At 36.4% G+C, this 21,534-nt stretch overlaps 1 protein-coding gene across 1 annotated transcript in view; it reads left to right on the top strand.

Moving 5' to 3' along the window:
• The window catches only part of LOC102846493 (disintegrin and metalloproteinase domain-containing protein 18-like), a 198,917-nt gene that overhangs the window by 49,355 nt on the left and 128,028 nt on the right, over window positions 1-21,534 (top strand). Inside the window, exons 7-9 of the mRNA XM_006900303.1 lie at window positions 3,430-3,495; window positions 13,200-13,271; window positions 13,486-13,652. Of these exons, the coding sequence (XP_006900365.1) occupies window positions 3,430-3,495; window positions 13,200-13,271; window positions 13,486-13,652 (305 nt within the window). The remainder of the gene's footprint in view (window positions 1-3,429; window positions 3,496-13,199; window positions 13,272-13,485; window positions 13,653-21,534) is intronic.

Genomic DNA, 21,534 nt, shown 5'->3' with positions numbered 1-21,534 from the left:
GGAGAGACCGGTCCTTGGAGAAGGACATCATGCTTGGGAGGGTGGAGGGACAGCGCAGGAGGGGAAGGCCCTCTATGAGGTGGATTGATTCAGTGAATGGGATAGTCAGGATGGGAGTGTCAGAGACAGTGCGATTGGCACAGGACAGAGCAGAGTTTAGGACTTTTGTGCATAGGGTTGCTATAAGTCTCAAGTGACTTGACGACACATACAACAACAACAACATGGAATGTGAGAAATATGAATGTAGGAAAACTGGACGTTGTAAAGAAAGAAATGGAACACATAAATATTGACATTGGGCTCTAGTTATAGGAGTGTTTACTTGAATAATAATCACATTAATGGGTCTTCCTTGTATGCATATGGATATTATCTTTTCTCTCACAACATTGTACTTCAGGATAGAACTTCACATTGACTTTTTGACTATGAATGCAACACCATTCTTCCACTGTTTTTCATTCTTGACATATTATACTATATGATCATCTGATTCAAAGTGGCTGAAGCTGCTCCATCTCATCTCACTAGTATGTCAATGCCTAGTATGTCAGTCCCTAGTATGTCAATGTCCATGCATTCCATTTCATTTTTAACAATTTCCAGTTTTCCAACATTCAAGCTACCTACATTCATAGTTCAAATTATTATATGATGTTTATCATAGTTTTTCCTCATTTCAACTGACTTCCAATCTGGGCTCGACCACTACAATACTATAACTATCCTCATTTCTCTAGTGTTCAAAGGCCTACTGTTTAAAAAGTTGATGCCAACCTGCTTCCTAGTTTGTCTTAATCTGGGACCTCTACCAAACCTTGTTCATCATGGGTAACCCTGATGGCATTTGACACACCAGTAGCACAGCTTTCAGTAGCACAGCAACCCTAAGTTATCCAGTACAGCAAACACACAGATAAGTGCTGTACCTCTTAGAACAGTGTTCTCCCTAAACACAATTATTACTTGGGCCCTACTGACTTAAATACAAAGGCCTGCACATGAGGTCCTGATTTATTTAGGCAAGAGGTTTACAGCCCACAGCAGATTGTTAACTAAAATCATACAACCAATCAGCTTATACTTGATTGTTAATGAAATAAAAAAATAAAAAATGACCAAACAGCTTGTGTGTGTGTGTGTGTGTGTGTGTGTGTGTGTTTTGTTTTGGTTTTGGTTGTACGTTAACTCAATTAACTATATTTAAAATGAATGAAGTTTATTGAATGTTAAGCAAATAAATTGGTTAAAAAATATACCAGCAGAAATAGAAAGGGACAATGCTTAGGAATATGATAGAGTGAAAGAGGGGTAATATGAAAGAGTGTCCCAGGTTTCACAGAGGAAGTTTGGAGAGAAAGAAACAAAAAATTAAAGATACGTAATATCCTCCTGTCACTTGACAACAATAGCATCAACGTAGAGAGAGAGATCAGTTGGCCAGTGGACAGAAAGCGATGCTACCAAGCCAAAGGAGGGTGACTTTTAATCCGCGGCCCTCGGGCCTGTCTTTCATTGTTTTTGTTCAGACATCCCTCTAGTTCATATAGCCCTGGTGTACAAGTTGCCATACAGAGGTCACTTGTGGTTGCTGTGAGGCTGAACACTGTGACACTGATGTGTCAGATGTGTTAATGGTTGGTTACCCAATGCAGACAGAGAGTGGGGTGGAGCTCCCTGATTAAAACAAGCTTGAAGGAGGAGTGGCATCCACTTCCATAATAGCTTGCCTCCGGAAACACTGTCAACCTGCAGAGAGCATGAAGGGCACCCAAGCATCGAGGACTCTCCTTCATAGGGTTGCTATGAGTCGCTTGCGACTAGACAGCACTTAACAACAACAACAATATCCTCCCTTCATTTTAGTGACTTTGTGAAGTTTGTAATTATTTCAAGAGGAGCTTTGGGTATAATCCTTAGGGAGCTATGTGGTGTTGTTAGCTTAAGATGACTTTTTTTAGTGATTACCTTACTCTCTGAACTCCTGCTACCTTAAGTACAGATACATGGTCTTGCAGATAATTAATAGCTATGGGACTAAAATAAGAGGGAGAGTACTTTCCACATTGAGCAACAAGACTTGAGGGAGACTGGAGCAAAATGAGGGTGAGAATAAGACCCTGCTGGCAAGACCCTAGTAATAGTTGTGGAGAGACTATGGCCTTGCTGTGAATAAACTGTGGCAAGGTCTAACAAGAGGAGCCTTGAGATAAAGACCACAGTTAAAGGTTTTGTTTTTCTTGCCTTTGATGATGGAAGGAAAAGCTGCTTGCTTAACTGAAACTAGAGCTAGGACTAATTGAAGAATTTTGTCATGGAACTGCTGGACTAAAACTTGGACTTGCATTGGGTGATATTCTTTGCCTCCATTACTCTCTCCAACTTATTTCCCTAATAACTCTCATTCTCAGTACAGCAATGAATAAAAGAACATCTTGCTGCTGGAGTGGCTTCAAAGGCACAATGGGGCTGGGTTATGAGCTCTTTATCTGCTTTCTGCTCTGAGGCAATAAGAGCTGAACTATTTTCACTCCCTTTGGCCCTTTCAGAGAGATGTTCATGGCCCTGTACCACTTTGTCCCATTTTCATCTAGACAGCTGGTACATGTGGCAGTTTGAATCCACCAAATGCTCTATAGGAAAATGACAGAGAATCTCCTTCCTCTTGTGTGATTTACAGTTTTCACAATATGTTGGAGGGTGAACTATGAGATGGTTCCAACTCTCTGGCAACCAGTGAGTGAAAGAATTGCTATAAATACAGATGGGGTGAAGTTTTCAATTTGTTTTTAAAATGTTTATTTGAAAGTCAATTATTTATTCACTCCTTTGACTTCCCTCTTATTTTTCTACATTTCTACTCCTACTAAAACAAAACAAAACAAAGAGTTGCTGGGAAGTCTACTCTGTATTGTCTACCCTGTGCCTGATCATAATTTTACTCCATAGCATTATTAGTGACTGAATTTTGTTGATGAAATTTGCAAACATTTATTTCTGGAAACTGTGGATTTGCTAAACATCCAATCTTTTGGTTAGCACCTAAGTACATTAATCATTTGACTCAACCTGGACTCCAATACTACAATAACAGTATAAATATGCCTATGTCTGTGTGTCTGTATTTGTGGATTCTTCCTATGGTAGCATAATCCGTAACAAATTGCACTGCTAACCCAAAGGCTGGGTGTATATGGCGGTTTGAGTTCACCAGCAGCTCCCCGGGAGAAAGATGGGCAGTCTTCTTCTGTGTGATTTAATCTCAGAAATGCGAAGGAAGGTCAGTATGGGTCAGAATTGACTCACGGACAATGAGTGAGATACCTATTCTGTAGAGAACTCTTTTGGTGAATGTATTATTAGCATGATTAATACAAATATCATAGAAATCTGAGTAGATTTTAATTCATGTCCTGTGTTTCACAGAAATATTCAAATGTCATGCTGATAAATAGAACCCTACATGTACAAATCGTCATGGATAAAGCCTTGGTATGTATGTTGATAAATTTCATCATATCTTCTTTTATGTGTTGAGGTTAAATAAAAAGAAACTTCTTTGTTTGCAATACATATATTTTCTACCCTTTTCCAAATGTTTTTCAATATAGCAGGAATGCGGTAAAGTGCATTTACCCTAACATATACCACTACCATGGAGTGAATCCCAACTCATAACAACCCTACATCAGGTTTCCTAAACTGTAAGGGACGATGGAAAGGGACGATCCGTCTTTTCCTTATCAAGGGTGGATTTGAACTGCAAAATTTGACAGTTTTAATCCACCAGGTGCTTCATAAAGAAAGATGTGATGGTGTGTTTCCATAATGATCCACTGCCTAAGGAATTTTTAGGACAGTTCCTCTCTACCCTTGCTACATTAAAATTGACTCTTGGTAATTTGGAATTCAGCAATTATTTTCAGATATAAATCAAATTTTGGTGAAGTCTTCTTTCCAAACTCTCTTTTAACTAAAACAATTAATTACTCAATTGATGATCATTTTTGTTAAAGATTACTCTATGTTTTATAATTACTTGAGTATCAGTGGAAGTTTTTATTTTCAAAAGAGGAGAATCACTCATAGGAACATTCATTTATTTTTGTAAAGTTGGTTTAACAAAAACATATGTAGCAATCGTACGAAATGTAAGCTTTAGTTTTTATACTCACTTTATGAGCATCCAGATGTTCTAGGTTTTGCTCATAGTAGGGTATATTTCGGTATTTTATTAGTTTAAGAATAATAACAAGAAAGGAAAGAGGGTAAAAAAGAGGAAAAATGTAATTTTACTGCAAGTGTACAATACGTATACATTTTCTTTGTTTCTAGTATTTTTGTATATACATATATAAAAGCATATATTCATGTAGCTTGTTTTGTATGTGTTATTGTGCTGAATTTAAATGTTTTAACATATAAGCAACCTAACATTAAAAAACAATTAACATTTATTTTGTGTCTAATTAATGCATTTAATATATTTTTAATACAAATGGGTATTTTTAAATAATTTCTGTTTTTATTATTGTTACTTTGGGAATTTGGCTTAGATGTGGCTCACCTGCATTAAAAGGATGCTTTACCATACCCACCCACTCTCATTAATTGACTAAAATTACATTTGTACACTCTTTTCTCTGTTTTGCTAATCTTCCAAACTATATGCAAAATCACTTTCACTGAAAAGATGTTCATAGAAAGTTAAAAAAACACACCAAACTGCAACATCATATGGTTAGTATTTTCCCTTCTTTTACTTTCAACCTATATATTTTAGTTTTAAAGTGTGTTTGTGTAAATTCCATAGTAATTGGGGATTTTTTGTTCTCTCTCTAGGCATATTTCTTATTTAGTTGACTTGTGTTCATTGAAAGTGAAACTATGAGCTTATAATTATTAACATGTTGCTATTATATTAAGTATGTCTTAGTAATTAATTTCTTTCATTATCTTTACTACTTCTGAGTAAATGAGAAATTTTATCTTATTATTTTGTCTAATTCATTGACTGTTTTCTATGCCTTTCCCTCCTCAGTGTTTTTCTAGTGATTCCAATTAGGGAATCACAACTAAATTTGAATCCATGTTGAATAACTTCATTTACAACAGTCAAATTTCACTTAACCCCTTTGTGTGGTATTTTTAAAAAACATGTTTTATTTAAGTTCTATAAACCACTCAGTTATTTAAAAAGATTAAATATTTCATGTTTTTGTGGTTTTTAAATAGAAAAGAAAGAGCTTTAATTTTTCTGCACGTATTCACAGTTTCCAAAGTTTTTCACTGGCTTGGGTTGGTCTTTGCTAAATATTCCTATCTAGCCAGTTGATGAAGTCAGTCTCACCTGAAATTGTCTTTATTATTAACTTCATTTAGAAAATATTTTAAGTAAGTTTGATTTCCAGAATATCAATATATGCATCTAAAATAAAAACAGCATTTAAAATTGTAATATAGTTATATTTTTATTACATATAATTTAGTTACAATATATTTGCATAATATGCTATAATTAACAATATTTTTATAAGCATTAAACTCAGACTCATTGCTGTTGAGTCAGAACTAATAGTTGATCCTCCAGTGAGTTGTGGAGACTGTAAACCACATGGAAGGAGATTGCTCATCTTTCTCCTGTAGAGTTTCAGGCAGATTTGAATTGCTGAAGAAGTGCCAGTTTTAGGTTGGCAATGCAGCTTGCTACTTGACTGTCTCTGGAACGCCCTAACATGTATACAGTGGAAGGTATATGCAGAGAACCTTTTTAATGAACTTATTGTTGTGTACCATAAAATCAGAACCAACCCTCCAGTCATTTTCAGAGGAAGTTTAATCTCATAGGAGGAAACTGCTCATCTTTCTTCCACAGAGCAGCTAATGGATTCAAACTGTGTGCCTTAAGGATTACATCACAACTTCTTGCCACTAGGCCACCAGAATGAAGGTCAAGTTATACAAGTTTCTTGTGTGTTTGAGATGAATAGCTTCTAATTTTTGCAATTAAACGTTAAATGCGTATGTTATATCAAACTTGAGATTTTAAAATTTTATGCTTTTTACTGATACTTGCCCATTTACTGAGATCAAGGTAAATATATCACTATGAAGATTAATTTCTTTTATACTTCAGTTAAATTTCCTTTATATATTTTTAAAATTTTATTTTATTAATTTTAATGAACATTTACAGATATTTTGGATTTCCATTCATTCATTGCACTTTTTTCTCTACACCCCCCACCCAAAAAAGATAAACCTCTTCATTGGTATACAGTCCCCTCTCCCCCACCCCAAATGCACTCCACTATGCAAACTTAATTCTGGATTCCTGTGATAATCATAATACCCTATCATATATCGCTTTTAAACTGTTCTCTCCCTCATCTGTTTGTATTCAGTATACATAATCTATTTTTAAATATGCTATATGCTTAAACAATTTTAGATTGCTGCTATATTTCTTATGAATTGTTCTTTTAGTGATATAAACTGATAATAATTGTACTTTTAAACCTTTAAGCTTTATTTAGAGTATTATTATGACAAGAGTTTTTAACTCTTGTTTTTTCCCAGATTATTTTTGTTATTTATTTATTTCCAATAATTTTATGTTCATCCATTTTGGTGGTTTCCTTTTAATTGGCATTCAGTACATTACTATTTTGCTATTTCTGATATTTAATGCATTTTAATAGTTATACTTTGGCTTTCTATTTTCTTGAATTTTGTGTCTTTAGCTTTGTAAAGAATTACAAAACATGTTGTTGTTATGTGCTGTCGAGTTGCTTGGAACTCATAGAGACCCTATATTATAGCCCTGAAACCTGCTCTATCCTGTACCAACTTTACTGTCTCTGATACACCAACTGTTATCAGCGCAGTCAGTGCATCAATCCTTCTTATCAATGGTCTTCCTCTCTTTCTCTGTCTCTCCACCCTGCCAAGCATGGTGTCCCTCTCCAAGAACGTGTCCCTCCTAGAAACATGGCCAGTGTATGTCAGACAAATTCTCAGAATCAATGCCTCCAAGGAGCAGCTTGGTTTCACCCCCTCTAGGACAAATCTGTTTGTTCTCCTGGCAGCCCATGGCATATTCAACATTCTTCTCCAGCTCCACAGCTCAAAGCCATCAATTTTCTTTTTATCATCCCTAGTCATTGTCAAGCACTCTGATGCATAGCAAGCAATTGCAAAGACTATAGTCTGGATCAATTGCAACTTAATCCCCAGATTAAGAGCATTGCTCTTCAATTCTCTGGAGAGGTCCCTGACAGCTAATGTTACATGATGTAAATATGAAATAAATCAGACATATACTGGTGACAGCTTATATACACAAAAATCACAAGATAAGACCTCAACAAGCAAAGACTGGATCTCTTTCAACTACATTTCAGGACAGCTATAATAAACATTGCATTTTATTTTCTACCTTCAGTAATCTGTAGATATACTAGAAATTATTAAAGATTTCTGCATGATCATTTCAGGTGTTTACACACCATTTTAGGTAACATACTATTATTTACATTCCCTTTACTGAAGTTGTATTCATGAATATGTTCACTAATATGGTACAATTCTATTTCAAAAGTTTATTGTTTATCCAAAGTATATATTCCTGTGTTTTACTGAGACTAAGACAAAAATAGCAGCATACTGTAATAGATATAGGGAATATTGGTGATCTAGGTTTAAGGAGCTGCTGCATTGCCAACACAAAGGCACTGCCAACCCAAAGAACACAAGGTTCAAATCCACCAGCCACTCCATGGAAGGAAGATAAGCAATCTCCTTCTGTGTGATTTACTGCCTCTGAAAGCCCACTGAAAAGTCAGCTATGAGTCCATTCTAACTTGAGGGTTCATAACAGTATAGTGAATAACTTAGGTTTCAAATCTAGTTAGGCACGAATCTTGACCAGCTATATAACATGGGACACTTATTTAACTCTTCATATTTCATGGTTTTCACAATCACTTGTTATGCATCAGAGAGTTGGACAACGACCAAGGAGGATAAAAGGAGAATTGATGCCTTTGAGCTGTGGTGCTGGAGAAGAGTATTGAGAATACCGTGGACTGCTAGGAAAACAAACAGATTTGTCCTGGAAAGGGTTAAACCAGGTGGCTCCTTGGAGGCAAGGATTCTGAGGCTCCATCTAACACTTCGGACATGTTGTGGGGAGAGACTGGTCCTTGAATAAGGACATCATGCTTGGGAGGTTGGAGGGACAGCGCAGGAGGGGAAGGCCCTCTATGAGGTGGATTGATTCAGTGACTGGGATAATCGGGATGGGAGTGTCAGAGACAGTGCGATTGGCACAGGACTGAGCAGAGTTTAGGGCTGTTCTACATAGGGTCGCTATGAGTTGCAAGCGACTCGATATCACATAACAACAAACAACAACAAATTTCATGATCTATAAAAAGGAAACAGCAAGGATGGTTCAACATAAGAAAAACAATCAGCGTAATTCACCATAAGAAACATATTATCTTACCAATTAATGCAGAAAAGACATTTGACAAAATCCGACACTGGTCCCTGATATAGACATTCAGCAAAATTAGAATAGAAAGGAATTTCTTCAAGATACTGAAAACTATGATATGCAAAGCCAAGAGCCAATTGCATTCTCAATGGAAAAAGCCTAAAAGCATTTTCCTTGTGAACAAGGACCGAACAAGGGTGCTCACTGTCACCACTTCCATGAAATATTTTATTGAAGTGCTTGCTAGGGCAGTATGACAATAGGGGGAAAAAAAGACATCCTAATCAGCAGGTGATATCAAAGACTTAAAAGAAAAAAAACCCACAAAAAATCTGTTAGAGCTAGTAAGACAATTTATTAGAGTGGCAGGACATAAGATCAGTATCCAAAAATCAGAGAGATTTCTCTATAGTAACAAAGAAAACCCAGAGAAGGAAACCAAGAAAGCAATACCATTTACAATAGTCAACCACAAATTGAAATACTTACAAGTGAACCTAACTAGAGATATAAAAGACCTATACAGAGAAAACTATAAAACATTTTTTCAAGACACAGTGAAAGACCTAAAGAAATGGGAGAATGTGTCCTGTTCATGGACAGGAATACTCAATATTGTGAAAATTACAATCCTACCAAAAGCAATCTACACATTCAGTACAATCCTAATACAGATACCACATTCATTTTTCAAGGAGACCAAAAGGGAAATTGTCAAGTTTATTTGTAGAGGAAAAAGACCCTGAATAAGCAAAACACTCCTGAGAAACAAAAACAACATGGGAGGCACAGCATTCCCTGACCTCAAAACTTACTACATGGCAGTAGTAGCCAAAACATCCTGGTACTTGTACAAAGACAGGCACATAGACCAGTGGAACAGAACTGAGAACCCAAAAATAGACCCAGCTATCTATGGTCAAGTGATATTAGACAATGAAATCTATCAAATGGGGCTATGACAACCTCTTCAACAAATGTTGCTGGCAAAACTGGACTGCTGCCTGCAGAAAGCTGAAACAGGATCCACATCTCATACCATACACAAAAATTAACTGAAGGTGGATCAGAGCCTTGGGAGTAAAACCCAAAACCATAAAGTTCATAAGAGACAAACTGTGATTAAGCTTAAAAGGCCTAATCTATGGTATAAAGAGATTGCCAAATAAAGCCAGAAATGTACAATCTGAGGAGGATGAAATTGATAACTTGGACCATCCGTGTATACATAAAAAAAAAATTTCAAACAGAGTGAAAAGAAAACCTACTGATTAGGAACAAACAATTGCCAGTACCATCTCAGACGAGAGTCTCATAATGAAAGTTTGTAGAATGATTCTGGGTCTCCACAGAAAAAGACTGATAACCCAATTACAAAATGGGCAAAAGACATGGAAAGAATTTTCACAGAGGAAGATATTCAAAAGGTCAACGGATACATGAAGAAATGCTCCAATTCACTGGCAATAAGAGAGATGCAAATCAAAACCACAATGAGATTACCATCTCACTCCAGTAGCAGTGGCAATGTTTAACAGGACAGCAAGTAATAAATGTTGGAGAGGCTGTGGTGAGATAGGAACTCATATACATTGTAGGCTGGGATTGTAAAATGGTACAACCACTCTGGAAGGCAGTTTGGCACTTCCTCAAAAAGATGAAAATAGAAATTCCATATGACACATTTATTCCATTGCTTGGAATATACTCTAAGAAAATAAGAACTGAGGCTCAAATGGAGACTTGTACAGAGACTTGTACAGCAATGTTCATATCAGCACAATTCAAATGACAAGAACAGCCTGGCTGTCTAACCACAAATGAATAGATTGAGAAGTTGTGATACATTCATACAATGGAATACAATGCAGCATGCAGGAGCAATGATTTTGTAAATTACTACCTAACTTGGGAGGGAGTGAGGAGACTGCTGAGTGAATTAACTCAGTCCCACAAGAACAAATATTGTAGAAAAACATTATTGTAGAATGAATATGAGGATCCAAAGGCCCAGGGTGGGGGGATGAGGGTGGAGGATGTGATCTGGAAGCAGAGGTGGAGGATGGGTGGGGAGTGGGGTTCTTAATCATAGGGTTGAACAATTTGATGGATAGAGGTGGATGGTGAAGGAAATGGGAAGGATCTTTTGTGAAAAACAATGTATTCCAACTGTAAAGAAATCAGTACAAAATTTAAAAAAATCTTAAAAAAGGCGGAAATGGTTCTTGTTGGTCTTACATGCTGTTGGACTTTTATCTTCAGAGACTGTAAATTGCATGTGAGATTTCCACCTTTTTCATACAGAGTAGCTGGTGGATTCCTTTAGATGAGCACAACTCTGTGCAACTAGGCTACCAGAGCCCTAAAGAAGAAACAAATAACAGTTATCTCATTCTAGGGAGCTCTGGTTTCGCATAAGCACAATCAAGTGTTCTTGGATTCCCATTCTTCTCAGAGTCAGCCACAGTTTATTGTGATCTACTCAGTCAAATGATTTTTCACAATCAATGAAACACAGACATTCCTCTGGTACTCTCTGTTTTCAGCCAAGATCTCTCTAACATTAGCTACAATAGCCCTAGTACCATGGCCTCTTCTAAACCCAGTCTGCACTTCAGGCAGTTGACTGTTGATGTGCTGTTCCAGCTGTTTTTGGATAATCTTCAACAAAAATCTTGCTTGCATGTGATATCAATGATGTTGTTCATTAATTTCTGCACTCTGTCAGATCACCTTTCTTTGGAATGGGAACAAATATAGATCTCTTCCAGTCAGTTGGCCAGGTGGTTGTCCTCCAGATTTCTTGGCACAACTTGGTAAGCACAGTGTCTGTTTGTTGAAATATGTCAATTGGTATGCCATCATTTCCTTGAGCCTTGTTTTTTGCCAATTCTTTCAGAGCAGCTTGAACTTCCTCCTTTATCACCATAGGCTCTTACTCATACATTGTTTCATGAAATTCTTTTTTGTTCACCAATTCCTTTTGGTAACATCACTCTGTATACTCTTTCCATCTTCTTTTAATGCTACCTGCATCATTTAATATTCTGCCCAAAACATCCTTGGGTATTACAGCTAAAAGCTTGAATTTGTTCCTCAGTTTCATGAACTTAAGAAATGCTGAATGAGTTCAGCCCTTTTGATTTTCTGACTCCAGCTCCTTGTATATTTCATTGTAATAATTTGTCTTCTCGCACTGCCCTTTGGAATCTTCTGTTCAACTCCTTAACATCTTGATTTCTTCCCTTTGCTTTGGTTTCTTGGTGCTATAGTGCAATATTCAGAGCTCTTTCTGTCATCCATCTTGGTCTTTCTCCTCTATCTTTGCAATGACTTTTTTTTTTATTCTTCCTGGATGATATTCTTGACCAGAGGGAGGTCATCAGAACAGAGCAAGGAAACACTGCCATGGTTCAAAATTGGGAAGGATGTACACCAAGGATGTAGCCTAGCTCCATATCTTTTAAATCTATATGCAGAACAGGTTATCCGGGAGACTGGGCTCTATGAGGAGAAATGTGGCATCAGGATTGAAGGAAGACTCCTCAACAACTTGTGTTATGTGTATGACAAACAGTCCTTGTTTGCTGAGGGCCTCAAGCGTGTGCTGCAGAAGGTCGAGGAATGTAGTCTTCAATATGGATTGAAGCTTAAACTTCAAGAAAACAAAGATTCTTATCACTAGGCCAATCGTCAGTATCATGAAAGAAGGTGAAGAAATTGAGATTGTCAACAGTTTCCGTTTGCTTGGCTCTACAATCAACATTCTTGGTACCAGCATATAGGACATTAAAAGACAAATTGCATTGGGGATGTCTGCAGTCAGAGACCTCTTCAAAGTACTGAAGAGTAATGATGCCAGTTGGAGACAAAAGTGAGCCTGATAACTGGCCATGGTCTTTGCAATTGCTTGCTATACATCAAAGAGCTGTAAAGTGACTGGGGATGATAGAAGGAGAATTGATGCCTTTGAGCTGTGGTGTTGGAGAAGTGTATTGGATATAGCATGGACTGCTAGGAGAACAAACAAGTTCATCCTGGAGAAGGAGAAGCCAGGTTGCTCCTTGGAGGCATGGATTCTGAAGCTTTGTCTGATATAATTTGTACATCTTGTAAGATGGGATCAGTCTTTGGAAAGGGATGTCATGCTTGGGAGGATGGAGGGACGGTGCAAGAGAGGAAGACCCTAGATGAGATAGTTTGACTCAGTGATTGGGGTAAGGTATGTCAGAGACAAAAGATTGGCCCAGGATAGAGCAGGGTTTAGGACTGTTGTACATAGGGTCACTATGAGTCGCAGGTGACTTGATGGCACATAACAACAACAACCAGGAGCTCTGGTGGCCTAGTGGTAAGAAGCTGCACTATAATCCTGAAGACATGAAGTTCAAGGCCACCAGCTGCTCTGAGGAAGAAGGATTGGCAAGCTCCTCCTGTACGATTAACTGCCTCTGAAAACCCGTTGGAGAGTCAGCAATGGGTAGATTCCAACACTAAGGCACACAGCAACAACAACAATTTATTAATATGTAAAAATTCCTTAGTTATGCTTAACATTTAGTAAACTCAATAAATATCAATTCCACTTTGCCTCATCACTTGCAAGCTGCATTAGTTTTGTTATTTTATATTAATTGTAAATAGCTTAGTTAAATACTTTTTCACTAGTAATTAATAAAGAAAATTTGCCTTCCAGTATGATTATATGGGATCTGAAGTGGCAGTTGCAGCTGAGAAAGTTGTCCAAATCTTTAGCCTTATCAATACTGTAAGTAATTAAACTTACACAAAATACTCTTATTAAACATCAACTTGATTTATATAAAATTTCTATTTTTATAAGAAAGCTTAGTCCTACCAATGGTGTGATATGTCTTTTTTAAAAAAGATCATGAGTAAAATATATTACATATATTGCCATTTTGTATTGATGAGATGTTATACTTGTGGTTACTCAGTACTGCATATCATTCTATTTTCAGATGTTTTCCCAGCTTAAAATGACTATTATGCTTTCATCTTTGGAACTCTGGTCAGATAAAAATAAGATTTCAACTCATGGGGATGCTGATGATATACTGCAAAGGTTTTTGTCATGGAAACACACGTATTTGGCTCAAAGGCCTGGTGATATGGCATACCTGTTAATGTAAGCCCTTTGTTCTGTATTGGTGTATGATCTGTCAGCTTATTTGATATGTTAGCTGTAAAAATTACATAATTTATTTTATGTGATGATGGAACACTTTAATAGAATCAATGAAAATTCTGTGCTGGATATTTTCCAGGCATTTTTCAATGTGAAAGAATCAGTGCAAAACATGACTTATTTTTAAAGATTTGACATTTACCTACAGAAACGTAGTGATGAACTAGACTATATGATGTTTTGGAGTATCCATGGGCCATGTATGATTTTCACAATACTTTATGTAATGAATGAAGTAATTGCATGTAATTTTTCTTTGGTTATAACACATCACTGAAACAGTTCACACCAAAAATGAAAGGCAGCTATACTTATCTTTTTCAGATGTGATCACATTTTGTTGTGTGCCGTGGAGTTGGGACTGACATAAAGCTGTCCCTTTAGGTTTTCAGAGGTAATAAAATTGCTTGGAAGGAGATTGCCCAGTACTAATTTAAAAACTTAGCTATTTCACAGGTAACTTTGTATATTTCAAGAATCTTTTAAAATAGATATTGGAATTAATTTTTCAACATTTAAAAAGACAGAGAAGATTGCCTAATACTAATTTAAAAATACAGCTATTTCACAGGTAACTTTGTATATTTCAAGAATCTTTTTAAATAGATATTAGAATTAAATTTTCAACATTAAGAAGACAGACATTTGGCCAATAGGCAACATCATAATAAAGACAATACTGAAGTTGTAAATGATTTAATCTTGGATAAAACAGTCAAGATCCTTTGGTACTAACAGTCAAAGAGTCAGTAGCTTCATTTCATCTGAAACATCTGCTTTCAAGGACCTCTCCAAATTATTAAGGAGCAATGATGTTAATTTAAAGACTAAAGTGCACTTAAGTCAAGCCATGATCTTTTTTTATTATTTGATATATGAAAGCTGGACAATGAATAAGATGATAGAAAAAGAATTGATGCTTTTGAGTTCTGAATGGAGAACAATACTGAATATCCCAGGCACTTCCAAGAGAACAAACAGACATGTCTTAAAGAAAATGCAGCAAGGATGCTCTTTCAAGACAAAGCTTCACCTCACATATTTTGGGTATGTTGTTGGAAAGGATCACTCCTTGGAAAAGGACATTATTTTTGGAAATAAGAAGGGTCAGAAAAAAGAGGAAGACCCTCAGAGAGGTAGATTGACATAAATGAACTCAAGGATATCGGGGTGGTGAGGATGGCACAGGATAGGGCAGGGTACAGATCTGTTGTTCAAAAGGTTTATATAACTTGTACTTCATTTAGTCAGTAAAATACATTTTCATGACATTAATTGTACTATGCTATTATTTACAATGTCTCACTGAATCCTTGCTGTAAATGTCTTTTTTTTTAAATGTCTTTTAACTTTCCCTATACTTCTATTTGCTAAACTCTGCTTCCTCTCCCTTACCTCTCATCCATGTCAACCCTCCAAAACCAGTTTTTAAGTGTGTATATATGTTCTTGTCTGCCCCCTATTCTATCTGGTATGCATGCCTTATTCTAGATTAAATGTCTGATTTTCATTAATTTCACTGATTTTGATAAAGTGCTAATTATGTATCCATTCTATTCTTGCTTTCTGTGTGCTCCATTTAACAATCATATTTTATAACAGTGGTCTTACACTATATTAGTCTTTTTTAAAAAATATTTTTAAATGTTTATATTGGTTTGCTTACAAAGTTCATATATATTGTGTTTCATAACAGTCTTCATTCACGTTGTGTTTTATACAATCATTTCCATTGTTTTATAAAATTAATCACCATTGGAATGTACCCACCATTATTCTGTCTTTTCAGGTCCCCACCAAATATTTCCCATTTCTGTTATCCCCTCTCTCCAAACACCAAATTGTACAACCTTGTAATTTAGCCCCTAACCATCCTCACCTCTCAGCCCCCATCCCTACCTCTCTTAGGTCCCCATATTTGTTTTGTTTGTTATCCTTCTATTTTTACTATAATGGTCTTATGGAGTATTTGTTCTTATGAAACTGAGTTAGTTCACTCAGTTGCTTTCCAGTCTCTCCTAAGTTATGTAGTATTTTTTAAATTTTTGCTCCAGAGAGCATTTGTCCTTTTGTGATGGAGTTTTTACATTCAGCATAATATAATGTAGATTCACCCATGTTGTAGTGTTTCACCAGTTTTTCAATGTTGTTTTATGCTTCATTGTGTGAATGTAGCATAGTTTCTCCATCCATTAATTTCTTGCTGAGGACTTGAGCTACCATCGTTCTCTGTTATTGTAAAGAAAGCTGTAGTAAACTTGAGTATAAGTTCGCATGGACACAATCAGGTGTCCTGGCATACTCATTCTTTTCAGGGTTACCTACAATTTATTGTGATTCATACAGTCAAATGTCTTTGCATAGTCAATGAAGCACAAATAGACATTGCTCTGGTATTCTCTACTTTTGGCCAAGATCCATCTGATGGATGTCCATTATGAAGTCTATAGTGCCATGGCCTCTTCTAAATCCAGCTTACACATCTGTCAGTTCTTTGCTGATGTACTATTCCAAGTAGTTTTGGGATAATCTTCAGCAGGGTCTTTCTTGCATGTGATATTAGGACTATTGTTTAATTTCCACACTCTCTTGGGCCACCTTTTTTTGGAATGGGAATACATTTGGATCTCTTCCATTCAGTTGGCCAGGTAGTTATTCTCCAGATTTCTTGTCATAGCCTGGTGAGCATGTCCAGGACACCATCTGTTTTTGTCTGTTTGCTGAAATATGTCAATTGGTTTTCCATCATTTCCTGCAGCCGTACTCAGAACAGAGCAGGGAAGCACTGCATGGTTCGGGATCAGGTAAGGTGTGCGTGAGTAATGCATTCTATCTCCATACCTTTTCATTATTTATACAGATCATTTGGGAGGCTGGACTTTATGAGGAGGAATGTGGCATCAGAACTGGAGGAAGACTCACCAACAACCTGCATTATGCAGATGACACAACCTTGCTTGCTGAAACTATGAGGGGTTTGCTGCAGAAGGTCAAGTACAGTAGTCTTCAATATGGATTGAAGCTCAATGTTAAGAAAACAAATATTCTCACCCCTGGGCCAGTTGGCAGCTTGTTGGTAGATGGAGAAGAGATTGAGGTTGTTAACAACTTTAATGTGTGCTTTGTTCCACAATCAACTCTCTTAGCACCAGCAGTCAGGAAATAAGATTAATTGCATTGGGAAAGTCTACTGTCAGGGTCTTGAAAAGTAATGATGTCAGTCTGGAGAACAAGGTACACATGGTCCAGGCCATGGTCTTCTCAATTACTTACTGTGTATTAGAGAGCTGGACAACTAAGGATGATAGTAGAAGGGTCTATGCATTTGAGTGTGGTGCTGGAGTTGAACATACCATGGACTGCCAGGAGAACAAATAGGTCCATCCTGGAGAGGGTGAAACCAAGCTGCTTCCTGGAGGCAAAGATTTAAAAGCCCTATCTCACATACTTTGGGCATGTGGCCTTGAAGAAGGACATTATGCTTGGAAAGGTCGAGAGACAGTGCAGGAGAGGAAAACCTAGGAGGAGGCAGATTGACTCAGTGATTGGAGAAATGGGACTAGGTCTGTCAGAGACAATGAGATTGACAGGGTTCAAAGATAATGTACAAAGGGTTGCTATGAGTCACAGGTGAGAGTCAATAGGACATAACAACAACAAACATGGGTATGCATATTTCTGTTTCTGTTGAGGTTCTGATTTCCCCAGTGAATATTCCCAGGAGTAGAAAAGATGGATCAAATAATACGTCTATTTTCAAATTTTTGGGGAAATTTCATACTTCTTTCTGTAGTGGTGTATCATTTTACATTCTTATCAGCCATGTGTAAGAGTTGCAATGACTCTGCATCGTGCATCTTTGTTGTTTGCTATCCTGTTGAACGTAGCTAATGTTGCTGGGATTTTTCATTGTTTTATTGTTTTGATTTTGGTTTGTATCTTTCTAAGGATGGGCAATCTTCTCCCATGTGACTAATTGCCTCTGAAATCCCACTCGAGGGTCAGCTATGGGTTGGTTCCAACTTTATAATACACAACACAACAATGACAAATAATCTTGAGCATTTCTTCATGGGTGTGTGTGTGTGTGTGTGTGTGTGTGTGTGTGTGTTGGGTTTTTTTGTTGTTTTTTTTTATATTTTGGTTTTGGTTTTTTTAAGTCTGAATATCTGGTTTGGTGAGGTGTCTTCTGCCCATTTAGAAATTGAGTTGTCATTTTCATTGTTTTTCCATTGCCACATTTATTTTTTTATTTCAATTTTTTTATTGTTTTATACTGGTTTACATATAAAGTTCATAAAGTACATATACATTGTTTTTCACACTGCATCTTTCCCCTTTCGCTTTCCCATTTCTCCCTCTACCCATCAAATTGTGTGACCCTATGATTAAGCACTCTTCCCCATGGATCCTTTATACTTTGTACTCTTTATACAATAAGGGTCTCATACATTGTTTATTCTTAGGAGACTGAATTAGTTCATGTAGCATAATGCTCTCCAGTCCCTCCTATGTTAGGGAGTAATTTACTAAATCATTGTACCTGCTAGCTGTGTAGTAAATTTCTTTACATTATGTGAATATACCACACTTTCTCAACCTGTTCCATTGTGGTTGGGCATTTGGGCTATTTCCATGTTCTTGTGATGGTGAATAACGCTACTATGAACATTTGTGTACAAGTCTCTGTCTGTGCCTCAGTTCTCATTTTCTTAGGGTATATTCCAAGCAGTAGAATTGCTGGGTCATATGGGATTTCTATGTTCAGCTTTTTGAGGAAGCGCTAAACTGCCTTCCAGAGTGGTTGCACTATTTTATAATTCCACCAGCAATCAATAAGACTTCTTATCTCACCACATCCTCTCTGACATTTATTACTTGTTGCTGTTCTAAACTTTGCCATTGCTACTGGTATGTTATTGTGGTTTTGATTTGCATATCTCTTATAACCATTGACTTAGAGCATTTTTTTCATGATTCTGTTGGCCATCTGAGTTTCCTCCTCTGTGAAAAGTCTTTTCATGTCATTTGCCCATTTAGTAAGTAGGTTCTCAGCCTTCTTCTGGAGGCCCTGTAGGATTCTGTAAACTTTCATGATGATACTCTTGCCTGAGAAGGTATTGCCAAATGTTTGGTCCCAGTCAATAGGTTTTCTTTTTACCCTGTTGGAAAATATTTTTGATGAGCACAGGAGTTTAATCTTTAGAAGGTCTCATTCATTAATTATATCCACTTCAGACTGTGCATTTCTGGCTGTACTTGGCAGTCTCTTTATACCATAGACTAGGCCTTCTAAGCTTGATCCAAGTTTGTCTCTTTTGAGCTTTATGCTTTTGGTCTTTATTTCAAGGTCTCTGATCCACTTTGAGTTTAGTTGTCACTTTATCTATCTATCTATCTAGTTGCCACACACACACATATATATATAGTTGTCACACACATATAGTTGTCACACATATATGTTGTCACATGTATATATTGTTGTCAGATATATATAGTTGTCATATATGTTTGTTTACTTTATCTATCTAATCTATCATCTATCTATCTAGTTACCACACACACATATATATAGTTGTCACACATACACACATATATAGTTGTCACACACACATATATAGTTGTCACATATATGTTTATCTATCTCATCTATCATCTATCTATCTATCTATCCATCCGTCCATCCATCCATCTATTTTTCCTTGTTGTATATTATCAAATCGGATCTGACTGGCACAGGAAGAGATCGTCCCTCCTTCTCCAGTGTAGCATCTGGTGGATTTAAACCCAATTGTCATTTTCTTTTTGAGATGCTGAGTGTTTCATAAATTTTAGAAATGAATCCTTTGTCAGATATGTCATCTCTGAATATTTTCCCCCATTGTATAGGCTTTTCCCCCCTACTCTGCTGGAGAAGTGCTTTAAGGAAGGATTTGATTTTTAAAATGTCTCATTCATTGATTTTATTCTCACCAAGTTGTGCATTTTCTGCTATATTTGAAAGGCTATTCATGCTGTCTCTCTCCAATCCCAATGCCCCACTCCTCTTCATAGAATCCAGGTTCTTTAATAATTTGCACAATATATAGATTAATAGGTATGGAGAGAGAATACAACCCTGATGCACTCCTTTGAGGCTCAGAGGGAGACTCATCCATAACCTGCATTATGCAGATGATACAACCTTGCTTGCTGAAAGTGAAGAGACCTTGAAACACCTCTTGCAGAAGATTAAGAAATGCAGCCTTTGGTATGGATTGCTAAGTCTGAGAGTGTTTCTTCATTTTCTATATTCTGAAGTAATTTAAGTATAATTGGTGATGTTCTTTAAATGTTTGGTTCAATTGAACTGTGCAGCCATCTAGGCCAGGGGTTTTTCTGGGGGAGGACTTTTCCTGCTTTTGATATATTATCTTGTGATGGATATGTTCAAGTTCTCAATTTCTGTCAGTGTCAATTTACTAGGGTGTGAGTTTCTAAGAATGTATTAATTTTCTTTAGATTTTCAAATTTTTTGGAGAATATCTCTTAATACTATTCTGTTATCTTTCTAATTTTTGGTTGATTCTATTTTGATGGTGCCCATTTAATTTCTTTTTTGGACTACTTAGGTTTTATATTTCTTTTCTTTTGTTAAGGTTTGTCAATTTTGTTGACCATTTTGAATATCCAAATCTTGCTTATGGTGATAGAGACAATAGACTTTTCTACTTTATTTTTTATTTATTTTTGCTCTTACATTTATAATTTCCTTTCTTCTGGCAATTGTGGTATTTGCTTCCTGTTCTCTATTTTTTTAATGTTAAGTAGTTTATTTTAATTTCTTACTCCTTTATGATGTGTTTGTCTATTGATATGAACTTATCTCTGAGTACAGCTTTAGCTGTATCATAGAAGTTTCAGTATGTTTGTGTTTTCATTCTCATTTCTTTAAAGAAATTCTTTAATATTTTTTTATTTTTTTCTATTACCATGTAGTGACCAAAGAAGGTATTATTTAACTTCCAAGTGGATATTTTCTTTTACTAAATCCTGTTTTTAACTCATAATTTTATATCATTGTGATCTGAGAATAAACTTGTTAAACGATATTTAATTTTTTTTTAAATTTTTCAAGATTTGCTTTGTGATCTAATATATGATCTGTTCTGGAGAATATCCTTTATATGCTGGAGAAGAATGTATTTTGAGCTTTTGTTGAGTACACTGTATATGTCTGTGAGATTGAGTTAGTGATACAGATTCTTTCTGAATCTTTGTTGAATTTCTTTCTAGTCATTTTATCTTTTACTGCTAGTGGTGTGTTGAGGTCTGCTATAATTATTCTGGTCTTGTCTCTTTTTTCAAATCAGTTAGTGTATATTTTCTGTCTTTAGCAGCTCTATTATTTAGTGTGTTGTGGTTGTGTGTCATTGAGTCAGAAAAGACCCATAGCTGGTCCTCCAGCAGGTTTTCAGAGGCAGCTAATTGAATGGGAGGAGATTCCTTATGTTTCTTTAACAGAGCAACTGGTGGATTCAAACTTCAAGCCTTAGGATTGCATTGCAGCTTCTTACCACCAGGCCACCAGAGCTCCCTATTCAGCGAGTATTAATGAAAGATATTAATGAAAGTGTGTTTTCTTGTTTTGTCAACCCTTTAAGCATTATATAATGTCCTTCCCTATCTCTTATGCAGATTTTTGTACCCTAAAGTCTATTTCATCAATTAGTATTTCCACTGCTGCTTCTCTCTCTCCCTCCCCTCCTCCCTCCCCCTCTTCTCTCTTTTGGCTGCCATTTACTTCATGTATATTTCCCCACCTTTTTATTTTTCCATCTTT

The sequence above is a fragment of the Elephantulus edwardii genome, unplaced genomic scaffold (genome assembly GCF_000299155.1).
Source record: "Elephantulus edwardii isolate Elephantulus edwardi_28Jun2011 unplaced genomic scaffold, EleEdw1.0 scaffold00279, whole genome shotgun sequence".
Lineage (NCBI taxonomy): Eukaryota > Metazoa > Chordata > Mammalia > Macroscelidea > Macroscelididae > Elephantulus > Elephantulus edwardii.
The sequence above is the reverse complement of the archived record's forward strand: the minus strand, read 5'-3'. Positions and strand labels throughout refer to the sequence as shown.